The 23,318-nt window shown below is 40.1% G+C and overlaps 2 protein-coding genes across 3 annotated transcripts; both read right to left on the bottom strand.

The window, feature by feature from the left end:
• Positions 1-25: 25 nt before the first annotated feature.
• Positions 26-8,613, bottom strand: galnt3 (UDP-N-acetyl-alpha-D-galactosamine:polypeptide N-acetylgalactosaminyltransferase 3 (GalNAc-T3)). Of its 2 annotated transcripts, none has more exons than XM_031298339.2 (12): positions 8,384-8,613; positions 7,568-7,834; positions 6,692-7,231; positions 5,659-5,831; positions 4,922-5,071; positions 4,474-4,708; positions 4,257-4,374; positions 3,908-4,108; positions 2,158-2,289; positions 1,830-1,931; positions 1,592-1,744; positions 26-1,485 (listed from the first exon to the last, which is right to left on the bottom strand). In XM_031298339.2, the coding sequence occupies exons 3-12, from the start codon at positions 7,225-7,227 to the stop codon at positions 1,372-1,374; spliced, it is 1,914 nt and encodes a 637-aa protein (XP_031154199.1). In that variant the 5' UTR covers positions 7,228-7,231; positions 7,568-7,834; positions 8,384-8,613; the 3' UTR covers positions 26-1,371. The 2 variants fall into 2 exon arrangements, with proteins under 2 accessions (XP_031154199.1, XP_035859707.1); XM_036003814.1 differs by lacking the exon at positions 8,384-8,613 and adding an exon at positions 7,996-8,010.
• Positions 8,614-9,147: 534 nt separating this feature from the next.
• Positions 9,148-21,827, bottom strand: ttc21b (tetratricopeptide repeat domain 21B). Its single transcript, XM_031298329.2, has 29 exons — positions 21,553-21,827; positions 21,085-21,214; positions 20,845-20,955; positions 20,578-20,744; positions 20,303-20,425; positions 19,740-19,897; positions 19,046-19,130; positions 18,787-18,885; positions 18,471-18,663; positions 18,258-18,355; positions 17,724-17,924; positions 17,369-17,498; positions 17,130-17,287; positions 16,552-16,776; positions 15,759-15,997; positions 15,259-15,331; positions 12,831-12,941; positions 12,609-12,747; positions 12,231-12,337; positions 11,852-12,040; positions 11,528-11,638; positions 11,354-11,435; positions 11,083-11,233; positions 10,848-11,009; positions 10,545-10,740; positions 10,001-10,225; positions 9,727-9,847; positions 9,562-9,629; positions 9,148-9,481 (listed from the first exon to the last, which is right to left on the bottom strand). The coding sequence occupies exons 1-29, from the start codon at positions 21,574-21,576 to the stop codon at positions 9,404-9,406; spliced, it is 3,954 nt and encodes a 1,317-aa protein (XP_031154189.1). The 5' UTR covers positions 21,577-21,827; the 3' UTR covers positions 9,148-9,403.
• Positions 21,828-23,318: the final 1,491 nt, after the last annotated feature.

Here is a 23,318-nt window from a genome sequence, read left to right on the forward strand (position 1 = left end):
AGAAATGAGACAAAATGGCTCTCAGTACTACCCAACTGAATTTATTAACCTAAGAATAAGACCTCTTAATACCAAGGCAAAAATAGACAGTTTACAGACACACACATATTGCAACTCTTTCTTACCCAGTCTGAAACTTAAAGTTATTTACAATATTCCACAGCCATCTAAATACTAGTGCCTGCACCAGAGATTCATTAGTGGACTCCAGTTTAGATGTAGAGAGTTTCAGACATTTGATCAACAATTACAATTCCTTCGGTGCATTCATTTCACGTTAAAAAAATCCCTTTTGATAAACACCAAAGTATAAAAAATGGAAATATTACAGATAAACATTGCCGCAATTAAAGAGGAGAATGGTTATAAAAACGTTTGACATAATATTAGAAACACCTAAGCATGGTGCAACATAATTTAACAGCACCACATTATAATGTTAGTTAAGGGAGGATTTATTGCAGGGTTGTTGTATTAGACTGCATTAGTTTTAGCTGTACCTAATAAACTGGCAACTGTATAGAAATTATAAAATCTTTGTCTTGCAAATGTTTTCTGGTCTCATAGTTTGAAAACTAAAAATACGTCAGGAAATAATTGAATTAAAGTGTATCAACTCCCATCCTGATCTGAAGACCATTTTGATCACAACACTGTAGAAGCCATCATTCTGCATCCATCGAGACCTGCAACAACCCCACCACACCACTACCCATCCCTCCACCACTCAACCCACCCAGTATAAAATTACATCTAAGGCACTGGATGGTAGCAAATAAAAGGTTTTGTATTATTAAAAAAAAGTTATTTAAAAAAGGGGGACAATGCACATCATACAGTACTTGTGTGTGTTTCAGGTTTTCACTTTCAATCTCTTTGGTGCATAAAATATGGGATTTTTGTGTGTCCAACTTTAACCCCTTGTTTATAATATACATCATCTACTCTGTCTTTTTGTATGATTTTGTTTTAGATTCATGGGTCTCCCTGGAAAATGTCCAGTGTTGGCTTCATATACCTCATTCTGCACGCATTGGTTGCAATGACTTGGACTACTGAATACATCTCAAACACAAAAGAGGCACTTGTCAGCACAGTGCATCTTAATTGTTTCAAGAATCTCAGTTCACAGTCTTATTGGGATCAATGTTTCAATGCTTCCTTTCCAGCAGTGGCACACTGGGGTTTCTCCCCAAAGTTCAAACTTCCCAGGAGCAGCAGTTCAGTTTTTCTACGTATAAAAATAAATTAAAACTCAATGTCATAAATCTAAAAAAGACTGCATGTTAACTGCATACAGTATAGTACACTCGTGTCCTAGTATGTTTATGCATACAGAGTGGCTATTCTGCAAAGTGGTAGTTTGCAGACTCAGATGAAGGACCAGAGCTGGTACATGTCCGAGGGGTTGCAGAGGGCCAGAGAGGGATGCTCATGACGGGCACTCAGACACATGTTCCATCCTGGAATGTAGAATAACTGGTTCTATACAAAGACAAGACAAAACTATTACTTTTCTAAAAAGATAACCCAAGTATCTGAAATCACAAATCAGTACACAGAAAACGCAAAAAACAACAAAAAAGCTCACATCCTTCAGTTCCCATTTTTGCTCTGCTCCTACAAATGTGTTCCTGCCTTTATACTGGCAGTCCTCCAGCTTCACAGTCCCCTCTGCCCCGTGCAAACACAGCTCCTTCTGAATGTTGTGTCTAATCTCGTGATGTGTGGAGAACTCAAAATACTACAGGAAAGGAAACAAAACAATGCCGTCAACAATGAATCATATTTTTACCAATCAGTGACAGAAGGTAGATTCTCCGACTGACCTGGTTTCCTCCTAGTCCGTGACATGGGTACATGATCAGCTGTTTCCCACCCTCATTGTTCTCTCCAACATCCAGACATGAGTCTTTGCCGACATTTTTCACCTACAGAGAAAGAGAAAGGAAGGGGAGAGCAGTGAGAGGAAACAAAATGAAAAACTAACATCCATTGCAAGCTGTTCAAACAACTTTATTCTCTGGAGTGCTTTCAGTGGTGTCAAATTGGAACTGCTCAGTACCCTCTGGAGATCCCAAGTGGAAACCCACAGTGGCTAGACAGAGTTCTGAGGTTTGGAAAGAGGAGAGCTGGTGGTGGGGTGTGTGATCTTACTGAGCCAAAGTGGAGTGGGTTGAGATCAGGCATGAAGATTTCTGGATAAACGTTCTTCAAATACCACGAGAAGCTCTTGCACTGCAGCCGCGCGCGGAGGTCCATGCGTTCGGAGATCTCTCCAAAGGCCCTCTGTTGAAAGAATGCAAAAGCAGTTCCTTACATTGATTCTCAACACACTGCAGACATGCCGGATACTAACAGGGCTCATTTAACATGGTTTACCAACAAAGCAATGATGCTCCGTCTTGCCTTCAGATATGCTCTTAAAAATATTCTTTATCACTTTTGTGAGATCTCGAATGAAAAATGTCAGGTATGGAAAAATATCACTTAGCAAAGGCTGTGAAGATAAATCTGCAAGTGCTGTTTTACATGTTTAAAAGGTCAATGTTTTTTTGTTTTTTTTAAATCTTTCTCTAAAGGTTGCCATCTGCACTGAAATCAAGAATTAGGGTGAGCTCAAAGTGTATAAGACCACACACGCACGTGCGCGAGTTGCAGGTATTTGACCATAAACCAAATTACGTATTAGTAATAGTAAGAAAATTTGACTTGATGCTAGTGCGAGAGGAAACATAGATAGAGCACCAGAGTTATTATAATTCATCCTGAGGGTGATGTGAATGTATGTACTAAATTGCATTGCAATCCATCCAATAAGTGTTGAGATATTTCACTAAAAACAAAAATGTCATTATGAGGTCATAGTTGCACTAGCGGAGAAGTCAGGGCATCACCAAAGTCATTAGGACTCATCCTCTGGGCACCATGGCGATCTATTATCTTGTTGAGATATTTCGGTCTGTGGTGAAGCTGAGCACCAATTACAGAAATAAAACAAACAACTCCATTGCAAAAAACAATTAGACGTAACCTTAAAAAGGAAAAAATAATATTCCATTGGAATTTTTTTTTTTACTCTGAATATCGTCATCGCTTTACTTCTCTAAAGTCAATAAATGTGTTCCTGTGCTCCAATGAGTCCTTGGTTGAACAAATTAACTACAGACAAGTAGTAGGAGCACTTTCTATAATGACAAGGATGCTGCTCACATTAGTGCACACACTGATAGCTACTACAGTGGATTCCATGAAGCTGTTGACGACGGCATGCCTGTTTGAAGCCAGCGGGAGAGGGCTGGCCCACTCTGTGAGGTACAGCCCTGAGGGAAGTGTTTATGGCACCTCCAGGACCACATGTTGGGAAAGGCTGAAAGCCTGTGTGTCATTTACCAGAGCAGACTTCCTCCAGGCCCATTTTTCACTATCGGTTATAAATGCTCTTTAAAAACCACTAACATATGACCACGGGAAGTAGAAGTAAAAGATAATGCTGCAGAGCAATTTGCAGCATTTAAAAAGGATAGATACACAGGATGTCAAAGTCACATTAGTGTCAGAAGTAGAGCTGCAAAGACTAATAGATTAGTTGTCAACAATTAAATGAATCACCAACTATTTTGATCGATAGATAGATGAATCAGTTTGAGTTGTTTTTTGAAAATGAAATTCTCTGATTCCAGCTTCTGAAATGCAATTTTTTTCTAGTTTCTGCACTTCTCTATGACAGTAAACTGAATCATTAAGATGAGACAAAACAAGACATTTGAGGACATCATATTGGGCTTTGGGAACACCTAATCAACTTTTTTTTCTTAATTTTCTTACAGTTTATAGACCAAACAACTCGATTAATTGACAATGAAAACAATCAGTAGTTGCAGCTCTAGTCAGAAGCACTACATACATCTTTTGCCATCTGTGCAGCTTGCTGGTTACGGCGGTAAAAGATCTCCTTGTAGTCGTCCATCCAGACCTCCGCCAGTCGAACCTGGTTACGAGCAATCACTTGTGTGCCCTTGGGAAAGGTGTGGGGGCTCTTGGTGCGGAAAACATGACCAACAATGGAGCAAGGGATGATCTCCAGCTGTCCGCCACACTGCCACACCTGCAGATTAATGGGAGACAGCACAAACAGATGTATAATGACATGCTGGTAGACACGCCCATACAGCTGTTGGGATAATGGAATGATTTAACAGATAAAAATAAGAAAACTTCTGCACATCCAGAATGACAGCTTCACAATGTCTTACCCTAAATGACATTTCAATATTCTCACCGCCCCAGATTTCCATTTTTTCATCATAGCTTCCAATATGGTAGAAATATTCTTTTGAGATAGAGAAGAGCCCACCAGCAAATGTGGGAGTCCTGTAGAAACATTTTGTTTAATGTTTTTAATGATTTCCAACAAGAAGCAGGAGTTTATATAAAGTTGTTATTCTATATTCATGTACATTGGTTGCTTACTTGATCGGGTACGTTTCATCCTTCCTCCTTTGTTTCTCATGATCTGGTATACTCTCCCAGCCGAAGGAAAGGCTCCAGTCAAAGTTTCCTCGGTTGTGGTTCTGGCCATACGGGGACGGTTTCACAAACTCAAAAGTATTGAGATCAATAGTGGTTATATCAGGACTCACTACTACAGTGTAGTTCTCTGCTATCCTGGCCAACAGGGGCTCCAGCCATCCATTGAAGCATTCACCTGTTAATGCAAGCAAATCAGACATTACATCACAACATATTTCTTAACAATAAACACTGAATGGCTAATTTTGGAATGGAAAAGGGTGGCGGCCATGCAGAGGACTTTAAGAAGAGCAAACAGTAGGTTGTTGAGCTGTGGGTGTGTAAGTCAGGGTGTGTCTGGCAGGCAACTGGTTTTAATGTGTGAGTAATGTCAGTGGTGTTCACTAACAGTGGGCATCCAGAAAGGTGAGTGTGTCACCAGTGGCCACGGAGGCACCCAGCAGCCGAGCGGTGATGAGTCCTTTCCTTTCACGCTGGCGGACAACTCGAACAATGCTCAACCGCTTCAAATACTCATCCAGCTTGTCCTTCAACGCTTCTGAAATAATGGGATATCCATTAGACATACAGTGAAGTGAGAGGTTGAGAAGAACATTTAGAAAATCTGATGAAATAATATGAGTGATATAACAGTCTCATAAAGTCTCAAGTATCGCTTAAGTGATCAATAGATAATATTCGCAGTCCTCAGCCTGGAAGGTAAAACAGATGAAAAAGGACAAAGCGTCTTCCTTTCATCTTCAACATGGATGGCTGTCAGGAGAGCTGCTAAACAGCAGGCCTCCATCTGTGTCCTGCTCACTACAAGTAACTAAGCTGAGAGTCAGATCGCCTGCATTCCCTGAAACCTCTCTCCTCTCCAGCATTTTGTTTTCTTCCTACAGTACATCAGACCTGTTTACAAGAGTTAACACTGACTCATTTCTAAGCACAACCACTGCTAATTCCTCTAAGGAGAATAATCACTAGCTTCCTGTTGTAACCCAGTTCATTGGCCACAGAGGGAGCAGGGAGCTCCTCTCTGCACGTTTCAAGGCACACCAATAAGCTGCCCACCCAACATGCTGCCTGAAATCGAACCCAAAAGAGAACAGGGCGGTCCTGAAGGGCCCTTTTGAATTCTACCATCAACGCTGGCGTCGTCCACCAGGATGATCTCCTTGAGGAGAATGGTAGGGGAGGTGTGGAGGACACTGTATACTGTCCTTAGCAGGGTGCTCCAAGCCTCATTGTGAAACACAATTATCACACTGGTGGTCGGCAAGGCGGGGCATCGCTTGAAGGTTTGCTCAATACATCTGCAAAAAGAAGGAGAAAGAGCACAAAGATCTGACTGTCCTGTACAGTTCCTGAGTGACACAATAGTCTAGTTATTACATCTGCAGACTCTCCCTTGTGGGGTGTCCATTTCAGCCGTGACACCGCATGTGTGGCAGCCTTTGAAATACCTGCCATATCAGGGCGGGAGAGACTTTATTCTCCCTAATAAGATAGCCAGTACATGCACAGGCTTTATGTCTGTGTCATGTACTGACTATCTACTGACATGTACTTGGACTTACATACACTTGGATGTACAGTCATTGCCAAACATAACTGTGCTTCTTTCTGAACTGGCCACAGTAACTGGGCAGGCATGCTGAAACAAAGTCCCAGTCGGAACAATCATCTCTGTGGTTTCTGCCTGAAATTTTCCCCAGTTGCATAAAGCAAATATGATGACTGTATTTGGGTTAGGCCCCATCTATATTAGGCTACACCGATCTGTTTGGGTGTTTTTCAGTGTGTGACTTAAAATGATATTCAGGGCCAGAACATCAATTCATGGAGTAATAGGTAGAGATAGACCGATTATCGGCCCTGGCCGATAATCGGTTTTATATGGCCGATAACCGATAAAGTTAATTAATTAAAATGTGCGCTACTTTGGCTCCGCTACAGCTCTTTCTCTGTCTCTCTGCTTTGGTCGATCCCTAGTAATAGGGAAGGAAGAGTAGGCTACTATACAGCACCAAAGCTGCATTTACTCCCACTAGGTGGTGCAATTATATGTTTAGAAATCAAAATTATTTGGAAAATATATTGACCATTTTTTTGCAAACATGAGGGATTTTGCACAGCTTTATGAAAAGCATAAATATTGTACAAACTGACATACTCTGGTGGTCTGGTGTCTGCGCCCAGGTCTCTGCTCAAGGAGATGCGGTCACTGGCATACAGGTTAAAGCAGTGTTTCTCTTCACCCCTATCCTTCTCCTTCTGCTCCTCAGTGCTCAGTGATTCTGCGTGGAAAGCTTTCCCAGCTGCTCCAGGAGCAATAGGGTTCTGAGGTGGCCGCTCCAGAGCTGGCCTGAGCTCAGCGGCAGTGTAGTGACCCGGCAGACAGGACCCGCTGTCTGCCCTGTCTGGCAGACGTACAGGGGCTCTGATCTGCATCTTTGGAATCACATCCCTGAAGTTATTAACAGCTCCCATCACCATGCCCAGCATGGCATCGCGCTTCACTGCCATCTCCTTCAGCCACGGGTCCTCCTGTTGGTTTTGGCTCCCAACTTCCCATTGTATGAAGAACACAAATGTGACAAAGACAAGGGCCACTATCAACAGTTTAACTGGGTGCAATCGCCTTCGGAGCACTCTGCGGAGAACTATCATTCTTCTTGAATAGAGAGCAGACTGGCTTTGGACTGGCATTCCGCTGTAATCAATACAGATTATGATAATGATGAGTAAACAGCATTAATGTAGCCTATGCTAATTGTCAAATTTAAGACACTGGGTTTCAGAAAACTACAGCATAGTGATAGGCTACATTACTTGCAAGGTCACTACATTAACATAGCCTACAGTAGGCTACTTTTCGAACAAATATTTTTTTCTTGCTCTGAAATAAAACAAATTAAATATGTAGCAGTTCCTGGTGAAGCTAAGAAGTCTGCTGCCATCTACACTAACATATTTAGAAACGGCTTATGAAATAGCCTAGGCTAAGCAACCACTGCTCTGGATTCCTTCAGGGGAAAAGACCACTTACCATTAGACGCTGAACAGAGTTAGGTTACAAAAACCCTAAATTGTTCTTTAAAATGTCCACGAATGACATCCTGCTTCGATTGGAGATCCTTTATCAGTTGCTTGAACTCCAAAAAAACTTTTCGCGGAGACAAAAACAATTTGCTCTGTGCTCTGCCTCCACAAAAACTTCCGTCTCGGTGGATCCAGGTGCGCCCCTCTCAGGTAGAGGGAGGAGACGTGCTGGCGCGCCTGCGCAGAGAGAACATCTGCGTGTCACAATCCATACCTGGAAAACATATGAGAAACCATGAGGCGATCATCATTAAACAAGTTTGGCGATGGCCTTGTTTGCCCTGTAGTTTGACTTATTATGTCCTGTGATAACCTTTTTAAATTATATATTATTTGACAAAATCACTGCTGAATCGAACATTTCCTGTGACAAACCTCTTGATAAATAAGCTAAAGTGGCTGCAGTCACTCTGACTTCAGGAATATTGCAGACTGTGTTCTCCACGGAGTTCCTCAGATTCAATAATGGTGCCAATAGGATTTGTTCAACTGGTCATTCACTGGGACAGTTGCTGGGTTACAAAAAACGGAGGAACGCGCTATGTCCCACACTCATCGCACCGCATCCAATCAGGTTCTCTGAGAAAACACCACATCTCGCAAACAGAGCTTAAACTTAAGAACTTCCACAAACTAAAAACGAATACGGTCCAGACTGCATTTAGAAGAGGTACGCGTCCTTTCGCATGGAAGCGAGTCTGCCTAGATTATAAATCAATGTGAGGTTGTACTACTGATTAAAGTTGTAAAACCGGACACTCACCAGAGGACTCTGTAGTTCATATAATCCTTAAATATCGCAGGTTCCCCACAGCGGATGGTTTTCATAAAGAGTTGGATGCTTGAAGGAGTAAAGACGCGGATTCCAGCCGCAGGGAGCCTGTTCTGGTGCCCAGTTTGAGTTCTTTCTGCCTTTGACTTGCACAGTGACTCCATCTGTAGTGACTGTGTTCCCCAGCACTTCCTATCCACGGCAGGCATCCAGTTTATTATGTCCACTAAAATGTTCAGTGTGTCCTACTTTTTTCCCCTTCCAGTCACGCTTGTAAAGGTTTGTCTATGTGGCAACTGTTTGATGATATAAGTTGTCTAATCAGATCATCTTAATCGGGAGGGTACATGTGCTTATTAACGTCAGTTAAATCGTTAGTAGAAAAGAAATCAGGCATAAAATCTGCAATCATATCTAAATCATTTTATTTGAAATTTATCAAATATAGGCTTAACAGTAACACATCCACATGTATCTGCATCTTAATATTTATCACAAGATAAAACATTTCAATTTTGGTTTTCATATATATTAACTGTAGCAAATCATTTCAAAGACAACATAAATGTCATGTATCAAAATAAAAATAGGTTGTCTAACAGATGGACCACACTTTTTTTTATAAACAAAGCTTAAATGTTAATGTTAAAGACTCTTGTTTTTATGTTCCAAAATCAGTTGAAATGTTTAGGAGTTTGGCTTTGTGAGGAAAGAAAGAAAAATGCTTTCAGCTGAGTGTCTGAACCCCTCTGCACTGTGTTCTCCCAGTTCAGTTTTGCCAGCACCCAACTATTCATATACCCAAATTTACATAGCAACGTGTTTATGTCTTTTCCACCAAACAAATAATACAACTAAGTCTTTTAACTTGACAGCAAAAGGCAAACAATAAAAGTAGAATCAATCAAAGTAACTTATTTTATTACAGAAACATTGGCTTCATTATCTCTCTCACTCTCTAACACAAACACACACACACACACACACACACACACACACACACACACAATATTAAGCTCTTAGGGCAGCACGAGCTTTGTCCAGGATGTCCTTTCTCATTCTCGGGTAATTTGGATGAGCAGCCAGAACCTGAGGACGGAAACTAAGATTAATCACGGTATAAAAACAGATCTAATCTCTCAAACTGTAAACATCCACAGGTGTCTCACCTTATGACACACATCTATGGCATCAACATGCCTCTTTGCTTTTAAGTAGTTGAAAGCAAGCTTGTATCCTGACATAAAAAAACAGACAGTATATGTTAGAAATATAATTCTTTTAATCCCTTTTGTCCTTATAAATAGAACTGGACGTGATGTTGGTTGACATACCAATAGTTGGGTTTGTCCGATTTCCATATTTCCAAGCCAGTTCATAGTTAAGTGCTGCATCACGGAATGCCTGCTCTTTTTCCATTATGTAGCCCAGATATTCATAAGCTTTACAGCATGACTGTGGAAAAAAAGTGCAATTATTATCACAAAGAAATTTACTTAAAGACAGCCTCAACATTGAAAAGTAATGCAAATCTGCAAAAATACGGGGAATAGGTTTTGTGTAAATTGGACAGCCTTGTTAAGGCAGAGACAATATTTTCAGGCTGACCTTGTTATGATTGTGGCATCTCTTCAAGAGGTCCCCGGCCATGTCATACTTCCCTGAATGGATGTAGATGTCTGCCAAAAGCAGCCAGCTTTTCTCAAACTCATCGGCGTCAACAAGGCTCCAGTTCATCTTAGCTATGCGTTTGAGCTGGTTCCTGGCTCTTGGAGTCTGTTTCAGCACCATATAAGCTGTTGCCATGGCCAACAGAGCTGGCACGTGGTCTTTCTGAATTCAACCAAAGAATCCTGTTTAAGACACTTCCCCCACTATCCTTCTTCCATTTGTTTACACCGAAACCATACAAACTTAATTTCAAGACATAAAGTTATGTTTTTTAATAAATAAAAATCACATAACTGAATTACAACCGTACAAGCAACGACATATACTGTACATGCTCCATTAAAATTCAGCCTGATAGTGTAATGTGTAGTTTACAACCAAATGGAGTGACTGACATTAAAAGTGACTTAATGCACAGTGTGGGTATATTTACTCAACCGAGAGTGATGTAACTCATGCACGCCACCTGGGGATTACTTACCTCATTGTTTGCAATCTCAGTGAAAACACTGAGGGCTTTCTCTACGTTGGCCTTCTGTTTAGTGGCCAGTAAGCAGCAGTTCTCCAGGATGCGAAGCTGTGTGTGTCCTCCTGGTGTCTGAGGCTTTAACTCCTTCAGCAGTTTCTCGGCGGTTCTCACAGCAAGCTGTTCTGACTCCTGCTTTTCTGTGGAGTTCCTGGTGAGAGACAAAGGTAAGCATTAGATGTAAGTCTGTGGGTTTCAAACACAAGAATATAAACTGTATTAAGTCAAGAGTCTTAGTATGATTATACTGCCACTTACCCAATTTCACCATCTAAATTCTCAAATACTTCTCCTCCTATGGTTTCATTGTCAGGATTTAGGTAGATTTCAATCATGTTATACACAGCATTCTGACCCCAGTCATTGTCTTTCCGTGCTTTGTTGAAGTGCCACAGAGCATCATTAGGTTCTCCTGTGAACCTGAGCAGCAAGCACAAGTTTAGTCTCAAAACAGATGTCACCATATTCCGAGGAAAGGCTCCTCCAAACTTACCAAAGATAAAGTCCTTTGCAGTAGTTGAACCCGGGGTCAAACTTAGTCCTGGAAGAATGTTTTACTGCCATATCAAGAAATCTGAGAACTTCTTCCAACTTCCCTGCCCTCCTCAACAAGTCAATGAGACGTGACAGTGTTGGGTAGTTGTCTGAAAGCAACAGGTGTAAGTTATTATGCTTTCCATTTAGAGAAGGTCAGATCACCAATTCACATTTACATTCACCGCAACTTTTTTTTTTTTTTTTTTTTAAACGTGGCTTTATTGCACCTGGTTTGCGCTCCAGGAGTTGTTGAAAGTGGAAAACTGCCTTTTCATAGTCCTGCTTCCTAAACAGAATGTCAGCCATCATCTGAGGACAAACATATGTAAGAAATAAGTTCTATGAATTAGTTTTTTTAAAAAAAGGTTACAGTCAAAACTGAGGCGAAAGACATAACAAACCAGGGTTGCGTCTTCGTTAAACTGGTCATTCTTCAATATGACACTGCACTGCTCCTGGCACGCATCAACCTCGTCTAGAGTAAGGTACAACCGTGCCAACTCCAGCATCACCTAGGAACAAGGACAGCATTCATTTGAATTCATGTGACAACATTCTTGGTAAATAATGTAGAGTAGATAATTCAGATTCCCCTTAAATCAAACTATCAACAACTAAGATCACTAAATTTCACAAACACAAGCAACAGACTCTAAAAGATGCCAATGCTTGGTAACCACAGCTGCAGTGAGTACACAGGATGTTTTTGATTCAGCTGCACTGACCTTGCGATCAGTCTCACAATACACAAGAGCTTCTTTGTAGAATTTGACTGCTCTCTCATAGCCCCTCTGACTTGTGTAGTGTTTAGCGATCTCAGCGCAGATCTCGGCTGCATGCTGCTTCTGCATGGGGACAGCGTCAGGCTGCTCCAACTGCACCCGCTTCAGCACCTTGGCCTGCACATCCCGGGCCTATACACAGCAAAATCACAACCTCATTTTGAAAACAATAATAAACATCATCCTAATGAAGTTACTTTGTCTGTCTTTTTAGGCAGACTGGCAAGTTTTGCTTGGAAATAATCACGCAAAAAATATTTGTTACAAAATGTGAAAAGATGACAACGTCTCAGAGAGCCGCATCACTTCTGCAACCACTTACTCTTTGTAGGGAAAGTAAAGCTTCCTCATTTTTATCAACCTTATTTTGGATCTTTGCCAACAGGACCAGATAACGGCAATCATCTGAGAGCGCTGGCAGTTCATTCACTGGGTAGGTCCAAAGAAAAAAGGCAAGTTAAAAAGGCAACAAAACAATAAGCAACTAAAAACAATCAGTCACACAAAGAGAGAAGTTTTAAACTGCTTTACAAATTCAAAGCTGCTTGGCATTGCCATAAACCATATTAGCTAATATTTTCTTTGTATCGAGTTGTTAACATTATTTGCAATTGCACAAACATCATAATGACTAGATTCTCTTGTGGTGTTTTTGACGTCAGGAGTTCACTGTGTGTACAAATTGTGATGTCTGAAGTACCTGGCTCATGGACCAGAGCTTCTTGCAGGACTCTCTCACAGCGCTCATATTGCTTCATCTTCATCAGTAGCTCAGCCAGGTCGTAGCGGAGGAAGTTCTGTTGCTCCGTCTTTAGGGCTGCTTCATAGTAGTTTATTGCCTGTGTAACAACAGCCTTGTGTCAACACTGTTTTTTTCTGTGGGTGAATTGTGTTTATTTTTAAATGAGTGTACAGCACAAACCTTGACGTAGTTATGAGTCTTGACCAGGGCTTTCCCAATCTTGCTGGCTAAAGCACCATCTTTGGGGTTTTTCTTCAGAGCTTGCTCAAAAACCTCAATGGCTTTCTCAGGCTGAGGAAAAACAAATTGGACGGGGCTGTTGGTTTGATGTTTTTGTAAATATTATTTCCGAAAGTCAAAGAAAGTATTCCAGAAAGAAAATGCATTTCATTATTTACAAATTGTTGCAAACATGTGGTAAACACCTTAAGGCTAGGATTAAGATCTGTTGAAGACGTTGGATAAGATCTAGTGTCGCCTTGATTGAGTATGTGTCAACATGCCTGACCTTAAGAGGTGACCATACCTCCTTCTCTTTGACTTCCTGTTTCATCTTCCTCAAATCACTTAGATGCAGGCAGAATGTGTCCCTTTCCAAAGTAAATCATTACTGAACAACCTTCTGAGACTTTCGTTCTATGAGTGTTTCGTTGTTTGATACGAGTGTAGGGACAAGACCACTAAATAATCATTTCCTATAATAACTAGAAAATCAGCTAAGTTTATTCATCCCTATTACCTAACATTCTGGGTTGTGCATGAATTAGAATAATAGAATAATTTCCTAAACTATTTCTCCAGTATTGCCTATAGTGCTTATTTCCCTTGAACATGTGAGTAAAACAGTGTGTGGTAACCATTAATCCTGTTTTCTCCTTTATATAGCCTATATCAAATAATGTGTCTACTGTAGTTTCCCTAACCTAGTAATGAGTTGATTTTTGTTAAGCTTCTGTTCCCAGGTGGTGTGCTGTTAATGATCCTCTGTGTACTATCCATGCAGTGGGTGATTTTAAAATACTTGATTCCTATCTGTCCTAAGCATAGCTGTTAACTTAACTTAGCTGCTTGCTGTTGCAGGATTTCTAACAGCTTGCTCTCCCTCTACAGGAGGGAGGGAAAGCATCATATCACATGTTAATAAAGTGCTTCCTGTTATTCTGAAAACTTGATTGAAGTATGTGGTTGTCTGTCAAGACAGAGCACAGTATTTTAATATTTATTTTAGGGTTAACCAAGAGTGGCAGCACGATGGCTCAGTGGTTAGAACTTCTGCCTAACAGCTAGAAGGTTCTGGATTCGAATCCAGGTCGTTCCGGGCCTTTCTGTGTGGAGTTTGCATGTTCTCCCCGTGTTTGCGTGGGTTTCCTCTGGGTGCTCCGGTTTCTTCCCACCATAAAGACATGCATGCTAGGTAATTAGGACTACAGTTGAAAATTAGCTGACTGGCTAACACTGGCGCATTTACAGAAATGTTGATTATTCAAATTAATCAAATAAACTTACAAACAAGCGACAAGATGGGTAAATTTAAGAATTGCACCACAGCACCTTCAATTGTGGTTTGTATTGACTTTGTCCATGACAATGTTATTCATATATCTGTTCGTATTTGTATCTTGTCTGTGAACTGTCCTTTGTGTGCTGCTCTTCGTGCCTCTTAATTGCATTTGAATTGAATTGAACTGAATTCATTCTCAACATACTACTTTCCAGGACATTTAACTTCTCCTCTCATATTTGAGATCAACTTGAAAACTAGTGTATATTTTCTCAGGACACATGGAAAACTGAGAAAAGGCCAAATTATTGAAATAAATGCATTTATGCGCTGCCAAGAGGGGGAGTAGATTTGTTTATTTAATGTCCAGTTAGGGCCGACGACTTACGTTGCACTCATTCAGTCTCTAAGATGCTTACACTGATTATCAAAGATGGAGACACCCTGTGTCTAAACAATGTTTTGCGGATTCTAGATAATGTTTCATGACTGTAACCTTTCAGTTTGATAGCTCACTCCACCATAAATGTGTTCAATTCCTAGCTCCTCTTTCAGAGATATGTACAGTAGCATTCTGAAGCGTTCCTTGTACGTTTTCTATATTTTACAGAAAAGCATCCCCAAAACTATTCTGTTTTATCATTATTATTATTATATATATATATAATTATCATTATTCAACTGCAGGGCAAGGATTGGAAGAGGGACACCCTGTGTTCCTTTTAGACAGTAATCATCCAAGGTAAGACCTTGGTGATGAACTTCATTACAGCTCAAACACAACACAGCAGAGAAAGATCAAAAAACAGCAAGGCTCCTTTACATGAATGGCAAGACAAGGAATGTAGAAGTGTAAAGACACTCAGAACAGAAGTGATTACACCATACGGAGGCTTCACATTTGTATAACTCCTCTAATTATAATCTCTCTTCATTACACCTTTGACTTTTTGAAAAAAGGTATAAAAGACTTGACCAAAATAAAACTGATTAGACTTACAAGAATATGCTTATTTGAAGCATGCAGCACATTTAAACCCAATAGCCACACAAATCAGTCCCAAAAAATATCTCATAAGACACAGATGAATCACATCGAACACTTACTTCTTGAATGTTCATGTAGGCATCACCTAATAAGAGGTATGTGTGAGGGCTGGGCAGCTTCTCCACCATTTCTCTGGAGAAAAGATAAATATATCACATCACATATGGTGTACTTCAACATGTAGACATACAGTATGTCTCTACGTCTCAGCCGTTAAAACAAGTAGCATCAGAGACCAGCAGACGACTGGAGGCAACTGTGCACATTTCATCTTTACTGGATGAATGGCTTCAGTTAAATTTGAAAATTTAATTTAATTTGATTTACTTTATGCTTGTGGTCTTCCTACTACAGACACAGCTGGATGAAATGTTGGTGCACTATGGCTGAATATCCCCGAGTCATGTATTTAATTAAGTTTCAGCCATTACTGTTTGAGACAAACATTTACAATGCATTAGGGTTCAGAAGGAGTATAGTCACTCATATGTTCTGCTACTATCTTACATCAAGATTATTTCCCCCCCCCCGCTCATTTGGATCCAAATGTACCGCTCACCTGTAACAGCTTGCATACAGACGTTTCTCTTTTCTGTGGTTCAGATATATGTCTGCCATTTTCTCCTTGGCTTGGATGTAGTAGGGCTGCTCAGGGGTAATGTTTCGGAGCATACTCAGCGCCAGCTCGGTGTCCCCACGCAGCAGGGCCAGGTCTGCATTGGCAATAGTGACACGTAGCTCCTCTGAGGTTCCTGAGAACTCATTGATGGCATCCTGCATCACCTTTGCTGCTTCATGCTGAAATATTAAATACATTCATAAGTGTATACTGTATTTTTTCCTTCAAAAATATGTGGAAAAACACAAAAACACTACTTGGATGAAAACCATAAAATACTCACAGCAGAGTACACTGCTTCACATGATGATGATGATGAATCATTTTATTTTGGTTAACATTCATGAAAGAAACAATTATTTCCCACAATTTGCCACCGTTGCTAACCGAAAAGGAATAGGCTGAAGCCAAGGCTTATTTTTGCCTAACCTATAATCCCCATAGAATCACCCAGAAATCCAACTAAACTAAATGAAACTAAATACTTGAGTACAACCCTAGTCATTTCACATTTTAATCAAATGACTTCATAACCCTTAATTATTTTCGAAGCTTTTTTGAAACTCAATAGAGACGTACACATTTTCAACTCATCATTAAGTTCATTCCCCAAAACTGAAACACATCTATATTTTACATTAGTCCTCACTTCAACAGTTTCAAAAATAGAGAACCGTCTTAAATTATAATTCATCATGTATAAGCCTTCATACATCAAAACTCAAAATGTTACCTGTTCTCCGTTGAGCCACAGAGCCTCAGCTAACTCCAAGAACACAGAGAGACAGTCAGCAGGACTCAGCTCAATCTTCTTGTTCTTGGACTTGGACGAGGATCCAGCTCTGCGGACACCTGGAAGACTCATGGCCATCTGCAGTGTCTGAATAGCCTCGGTCAGCTCGCCCATTTTCTTCTTAGCCTGAGCCTTGATCAGGTGGTACAACGGATGTTCTCGAATCTGGAATAGACAAGAAGTCACGACCCATTTAGACAAGAATAACATTCACCACAGAAGTAATTTTGATCATCCCAACCCAGCTAACTGTTGGCATTTAACAATATACACTGATATCTTGTCACTGCTGTCACAATATCGTCAATGTTCCCCTCTGTGGAGACAAAGTATATTTACCAAATGCAATTTTCTGCTTCCCTTCAGCGACACCCTTTTCTGTATTACTATGCCTAACTAAGGACAAGCTGAAATGCTCCTAAATGTTATTAGTCATGTGTCAAATAAGTGCCAGAACGCACACTGTCCCGTAAACATTTAGCAGCCAATAATACTGTCCATCTTGATGATGATCTTACCTCAAAGTTATGGCTGAGGCAGAGTTCAAGAGACTGGGAACACATTGAGAAGTTACCCTGCAGCAGATGGAGCTGTGCCATTAGCAGATGAGCATCTGCATGAGAAGGGCACTGGTCCAGACAATGTTGAAGACTGCTCTGCGCAGCATCAATGTCACCTGAATAAACACAGAGACAATGCAGTTTAAAATAGCATTTGCAGAAAAGAAACCAAAACATATTTTAAATGCAGTGCTCACCAGACTGATATCTGACTTTGGCTAGAAGGAAGACCCCTTGAGGGAGACCTGGCACAATCTTGACCACAGTATCCAACAATGTGGCACAGTGCTGGAGCTGAGGAGCAGGAGACTGGCCCTGGGCTGAAGGCTAAAACAAGAACAGTAAAAGTCGTATTTAATGCAGAGACTTTTCATAAGTCTCACTAAGACAGGATGCATATACATATTATACTTAACCCAAATGTGTGAAATAAAAAATCATAAGTATCAAAATGAATGCATAACTGACCAACCCAAATTTAAGGCCCAGGATTTACATACACATTTTAAGGACCAACAGGCACCCTGTCATTGATGAGTCTCCCAGTCGTACCTTAGCTGGACACAGTGCAAGATACTCTTTGACTATCTCCAACAGGAAGTCAGGGTTCAGCTTCTCAAAGTACTCCACTCCCAGAGGCAAACCCTGAAGTGTGGAGAAGTGTGTGTCCACTGCATCATTCAACAGATTGGTCACTTCTTCCTGGGGCCGCCGCTTTTTCACTGCCAGAACGGCACGTAGGTAGAGTAGCTCCTGAGGGTAACAAAAAATGATTTACTTATAGAAGGAGAAATGCAAATATGGTAGAGGTAGGTAGCAGAGAGGAAAACTTGACTAGGCATTCTGTACAAGATGGATCAAAAAAAGCAAAAAAACAAAAAGTCTCCCGGGAAGAATAACTAAAGAGAAAACACTGAAGACCTACTGGAACAGGTGCTGCCTATCCTGCCAGGTGCTCTTGCTTAGTGCTTTTTCAAACAGTTTTTAAAGCATAATAAATTAAACCATGATAAGGCTCTTCCTCTAGAATACTCTTACTAGAGTGGAAAACATTTTTTGTTGTCAGCGTTTATAAAAAGATGTTACCCCTGATTTTCCAATAGATTGTTGAATCTCTGTGAGAAATTCCAACTGTTGTTCTGCATCTTCAAGGTGGCCCTCTATCAGCTGGCAACGAATTATACCTGAGTGACAAAAAAAAACAAAAACAAAAACGTTATATCTTCAGAAATAAAAAAATGTATGTATGAACCCTCTGAGTGTCATTGAGACAACAGGTAAATAATTGTAACATGTTACCAATCAAAGCAGAAACACTTGTCTCATCCAAAGTCATGGCTGTCTTGTACCACTTCATAGCCTCCTTGATTCTGCCCTGAAGCACCATCTGGTAGCCTAACTCTGTGGCTAAATCTGAGTCCCCCGCTGCCACAGAGAAGGCTCTTTCCACCATCCTAAAGGTCTGCTCAATCAATTTCTCATTTCGTCCGCACTATGAAAACAAGAAACACTGTAAAGCTGAAATTCCATACAAGTCAAACAACTCTTTAGACGTAATGAGGACCAAAACGGTTTACTATTAGGAATTTAGAAAGAATACTGAAAATTGTCTTACAACACGTGTAAAAGCTAGAGACATCCTGTAGAAAAGCTCTGGGTTGTGTGGTTCCAGAATCTCCAAGCTGCTGATGAGGTTTGAAAGCTGCTTTACCGACTGCCAAGAAGGATATAAAAACCGCTTCTGTAAATTGATCAGCACTTCACCACAGCTCCATGATGATAAATGCCAGCGTGTACAATGTTTTTTTTAATTCCTGCCCATGTATAATCCCTACCAGATCAAAAATATTAACAAGTAAAAATGTGAACTTTACCTCAGTAATATCTCCATCTCTACATAAAGAATGTAGAGCTAGCATCCGTAGTGCCTCCAGGTTATTTTTATCCTTCTGTAAAAGCCTGAAATATGACACAAGGCACTGTGAATGAAGTCCATCTCCCACACTTGATAAGCTTGAATTTCATTGATTAATAGTAATAGAATATATGATTACTGCTGCAGTACTGAGTTGAGCCAGACAAATAACATTACAACTAAAAGGAACTGTGAAGGCCATCAAAGGATGTGAAGTATACTGTATGCTGGCTGCATCCATCCTACTTCACATCATGAGGGCACCACAGCAGCGCTAAACTTGGAGCAGCAACTCTTCTTTCTGTTCAGCAAACCTGCAGCAGCAAATCCTTGGAATTGTCTTAGACTTCTTCACTTTGGCTGAAAGGCCTTTTTATACTGTTTGACACTGGCCAAGGTCCAGAGGGGTGAGCACAAACAATGGCTTAATCGCACTGGTTTGAGGCATCATGCTAGTGTTTTATTTGCACTTGAATGCTGAGCCATTTGTAAGGCAGATTGTGTTTTTTTTGTGCATCTTTGGTCATGATTGCAAATGTTGTTGCACTTTATGATCTCACCAGAGACATTGTAACCCTCAGATAGGCTTACACTAAGAAAGACATGACCTGTGTATGATTTAGGAGAAACCACCTAACCACCTCATCAATTACCTGTGTGCTGCATCCATGGTTTGCTCCCAGTCTTGAAGGCTGAGCAACAGTTTCATCTTCTTGATGAGGGCAGGCAAGAACCCAGGGAAACTAACAATGACCTGGTTAACCATCTCCAATGCTCCGGAGTAGTTCTGACGATATTCATAGTATTGTGCCTAGGACAGACGAAACGTCACTTAGGGTTTATCATACACCCAAGCTTGTACCCAATATTATTATTACTTTCGTATTCAATATGAGCAAAATGTCTAAATGTCTAACAATAATAAACCTATCAAGAACATCAATTAAAGCAAGTTACAGAAGAATAATCCAAACAATGCACTCTCCAAAAAAAGAAGGAAAGATTTTTCATATGATAAATGGAATAGCTGAACTTAACAGTAATTATACACCAATCACAGTGTTGACAAGGGACATACTAAATAAAACGCAGAGTCAATTAGAAACACAATAAGTACTATAAGAGGCATAGGAAATATGAGAAATTATAGCATCGTGACATATTCATCTGTGATTGAGAAGGATTATTCAATATGGATTTGTAATTCCCATCTCACCTTTCCCATCAGGGCAAAAACATCTGCTCTCTCTTTCAGTCCTTCATCAAAGTACTTTCCAGCCTTTCTGGCATAGGTGTCTTTACCAGATGTCACATCTATCCACGCTTTTAGGATTATACCCTGAACAACACATATCAGTCAACATTTTAAAAGAGTGCAAATGGATGAGAAGCCAGAATGCCCCTCTTACCATTACATACATTTCAAGACTTTGCATGAAAATGTAAAAGTGATACTGATGCATTTCTAAATGACAAAAATGCTAATCTCACCTCTCTCGAGCCATTGGAAAGTTTGATCATTCTCTCTATGTACTCCCTTGCCTTATCATTGCGCCCTAATAACCAGAGAAACATCCCAGCATAGTACAGACTCTTGGGAGGTGCACTTTTACGATCCTCTTTGACCTTAGCATCAAGTTCTTGAATGACTTCTCTGTCTGTGAATACAAAGACAATTATTAGAATATTACCAACAGGCGTGTCCAGTCCTTTGCGCAAACATCTGTGATATAAATAAAAAGGACTATGTTGGCTCACCTGGGTTTGTCTTTTTTTTCTCAGCATAGACAAGGGCCATTAATGTGCAGAGAGACACATCTTGACTATCTCTTATTGTGTCCAACTCTATGGAGGCTTCTTGAATTTGATCTGTATTCAAATAATGACATACGTGCATGTATGTCAGATGACAAAGATACACTAGTCTAACCAGAAATTGTCCATTCTATTGTTATAACTATAACAACTATTGTTGTAATTTTATTCTTTTAAGCTTACCTTGCATAAGGGTACCATATGCATGAAAAAAACTGTATATAGGATCATTGCTGAATTTCCTCTGAGCAGCTGCTGCAGCGTTTACAGCGTGATTAAAATACTTTTCGTAGCAATAGCACCTGATCAAAGCCTGTGGAAAAAAACAAAAAGATCACTGCGTGACACAAAGTGACATGGAAACCCAAAGTTAAAAAAGGAACCCTGCCTTTAGCTTCAGTAACGTTATGTCAGCTAACAGTTAACGTTGATTAATGTCATTGACATTAACGTTAGCCGATATCATTCTTCCACAGCTATTATTACTTTTTCAAAGGTCTGACGAAAAGTCCTCTCTCATAAATACCTAACGTTAACTTCTCACTCTGTATCATTTTGCCATTTGACTGGTTTAGCGTTAACGTTATATCTGGAGCATTGGGTTGCTGTAACGTTAGTTAGCTAGCATATCAATAGAACATGCTCGCTTACCAACGTTGTCTCTTCATCCTCCATCTTGGCTGAGACGCTTTGTGCTTAAACAATAACTGACGTAAAAATAACTGCCAATTTAACTTGTGCGTATTGTACATTAACATAGATATTTGGGCTTTTTTTGTTGGGTTTTCGCCATCTTGCACCAACTCCTTTAGCGTTGCCCGGTAACTTAGTAACAACTAGCTACATATTAAGGAAGTATTTTTTCCCTGATTTTTTCCTTTCAGGCACAACTTATTCGCTGGCTGCTTGTATCCTGCCTCCTTGAGTATGATTGGCAGACCAAAACCCCAACCATAGATTCTATTGTTTCTGCATTCCAAACATTTACTTAGTAAAGATTGTTTGGGTGATGACTGGTAAACAGTTTTGGCCTCTCAGTCTTGCATTGAGCCTGACAGACCATACTCAGGAAAATAGGGCCACCTCTATGGACGCCATCTTTACATTTGAGTCGACTCGAGCCTGACTCGAGCTAGTGTCGCCTTTGTATCTCTAGGTGGCGCAGTCATCCTTTTATAAAAATGTGATACTATTAAGACTACTACTACTACTACTACTACTACTACTACTACTACTACTACTACTATTCATGATAATAATAATAATAATAATAATACCTTGTTGTTATTATTATATAGTTATATTACATATTATTGTTGTTTGTTTATTTAATATTAATGTTTAAATATGTATGCACCAAACCAAAGCAAATTCCTAGTAAGTGCTACTTACCTGACAATAGAACTTTTCTGATTCTGATTCTGGTGATCTTAGGCAAGGAAGGTGTATGTGGAGTGGTTATAGCCTATAGGCCTGCATTAAATGAATTGGGGAATTTTACTATGCGCAATGATTTGATAAGATAGTCAAAACAACTTCTAGGGCATTTGAAGCAAGCAGGGGAAAAATGTATGTTGAGGTAGGTTAAATCTACTTTGAATACATGGAAATGATTTCAGGGAGCTCAGTGGCTGTACACTCACAGAGTCTGGATTAATGTGATCAGTAGGCATGTTGGGCTGGCCTTCTGTTTGCCAGACCTACACAATTTACCATCCTCAGTTAAGGAAAGACATTTAAAGATAATGCCAACATATTATCTAATTTCGGTTATTCTGTAATATAAACTATAAAATAAAATATTGTTCAGCTCATCCAAACGAGACTGTCTGTACAAATTCTCACCTATTAACACCTCTTTACGTAGTTTACCATCTGCAGTGGAAACATAATTCCATCCAGCCAATGGTAATTGGTGGCCAAATGTTATGCAACACGATGCATTGACTGTTAAGTATGAACACTTGATGTCTACAGTGTTTAGTCCATGACAGGGGCAGCCAGTGTCCGGCGTTGGTGCAACTGTTTCAAGATAGACCTTTCCATGCCTTGTCAGATACTGTTTAGCACTAACTCTGGCACATAATCATTACTCTCTGCAGCACACATCAATGGAAGAGTAAATCAGGTTGGTATCGAGCTCTGAGCATGTGCAGCAATGGGAAAAGTCTGTGTACTGTACCACACAATTTAGCTCAGAGTTTTTAACCCATGTTGTCAGAGGTTATTTTACCACAACAAATATGCATGATAAATTCTATTAATATGAACTATTTTGTGTTTATTAATTAATTAATCCAAATTAAATCAATTGATATCATTAATGATATTTTCCATGATATTCATAGAGTAGTTAGATGATAGATAGTCAAGGTGTTGTATTTAGCAAATAGCAATAAATACTGCATGTGTTGTTG

This window comes from Sander lucioperca, chromosome 8, assembly GCF_008315115.2.
Source record: "Sander lucioperca isolate FBNREF2018 chromosome 8, SLUC_FBN_1.2, whole genome shotgun sequence".
In the NCBI taxonomy this organism is placed as follows: domain Eukaryota; kingdom Metazoa; phylum Chordata; class Actinopteri; order Perciformes; family Percidae; genus Sander; species Sander lucioperca.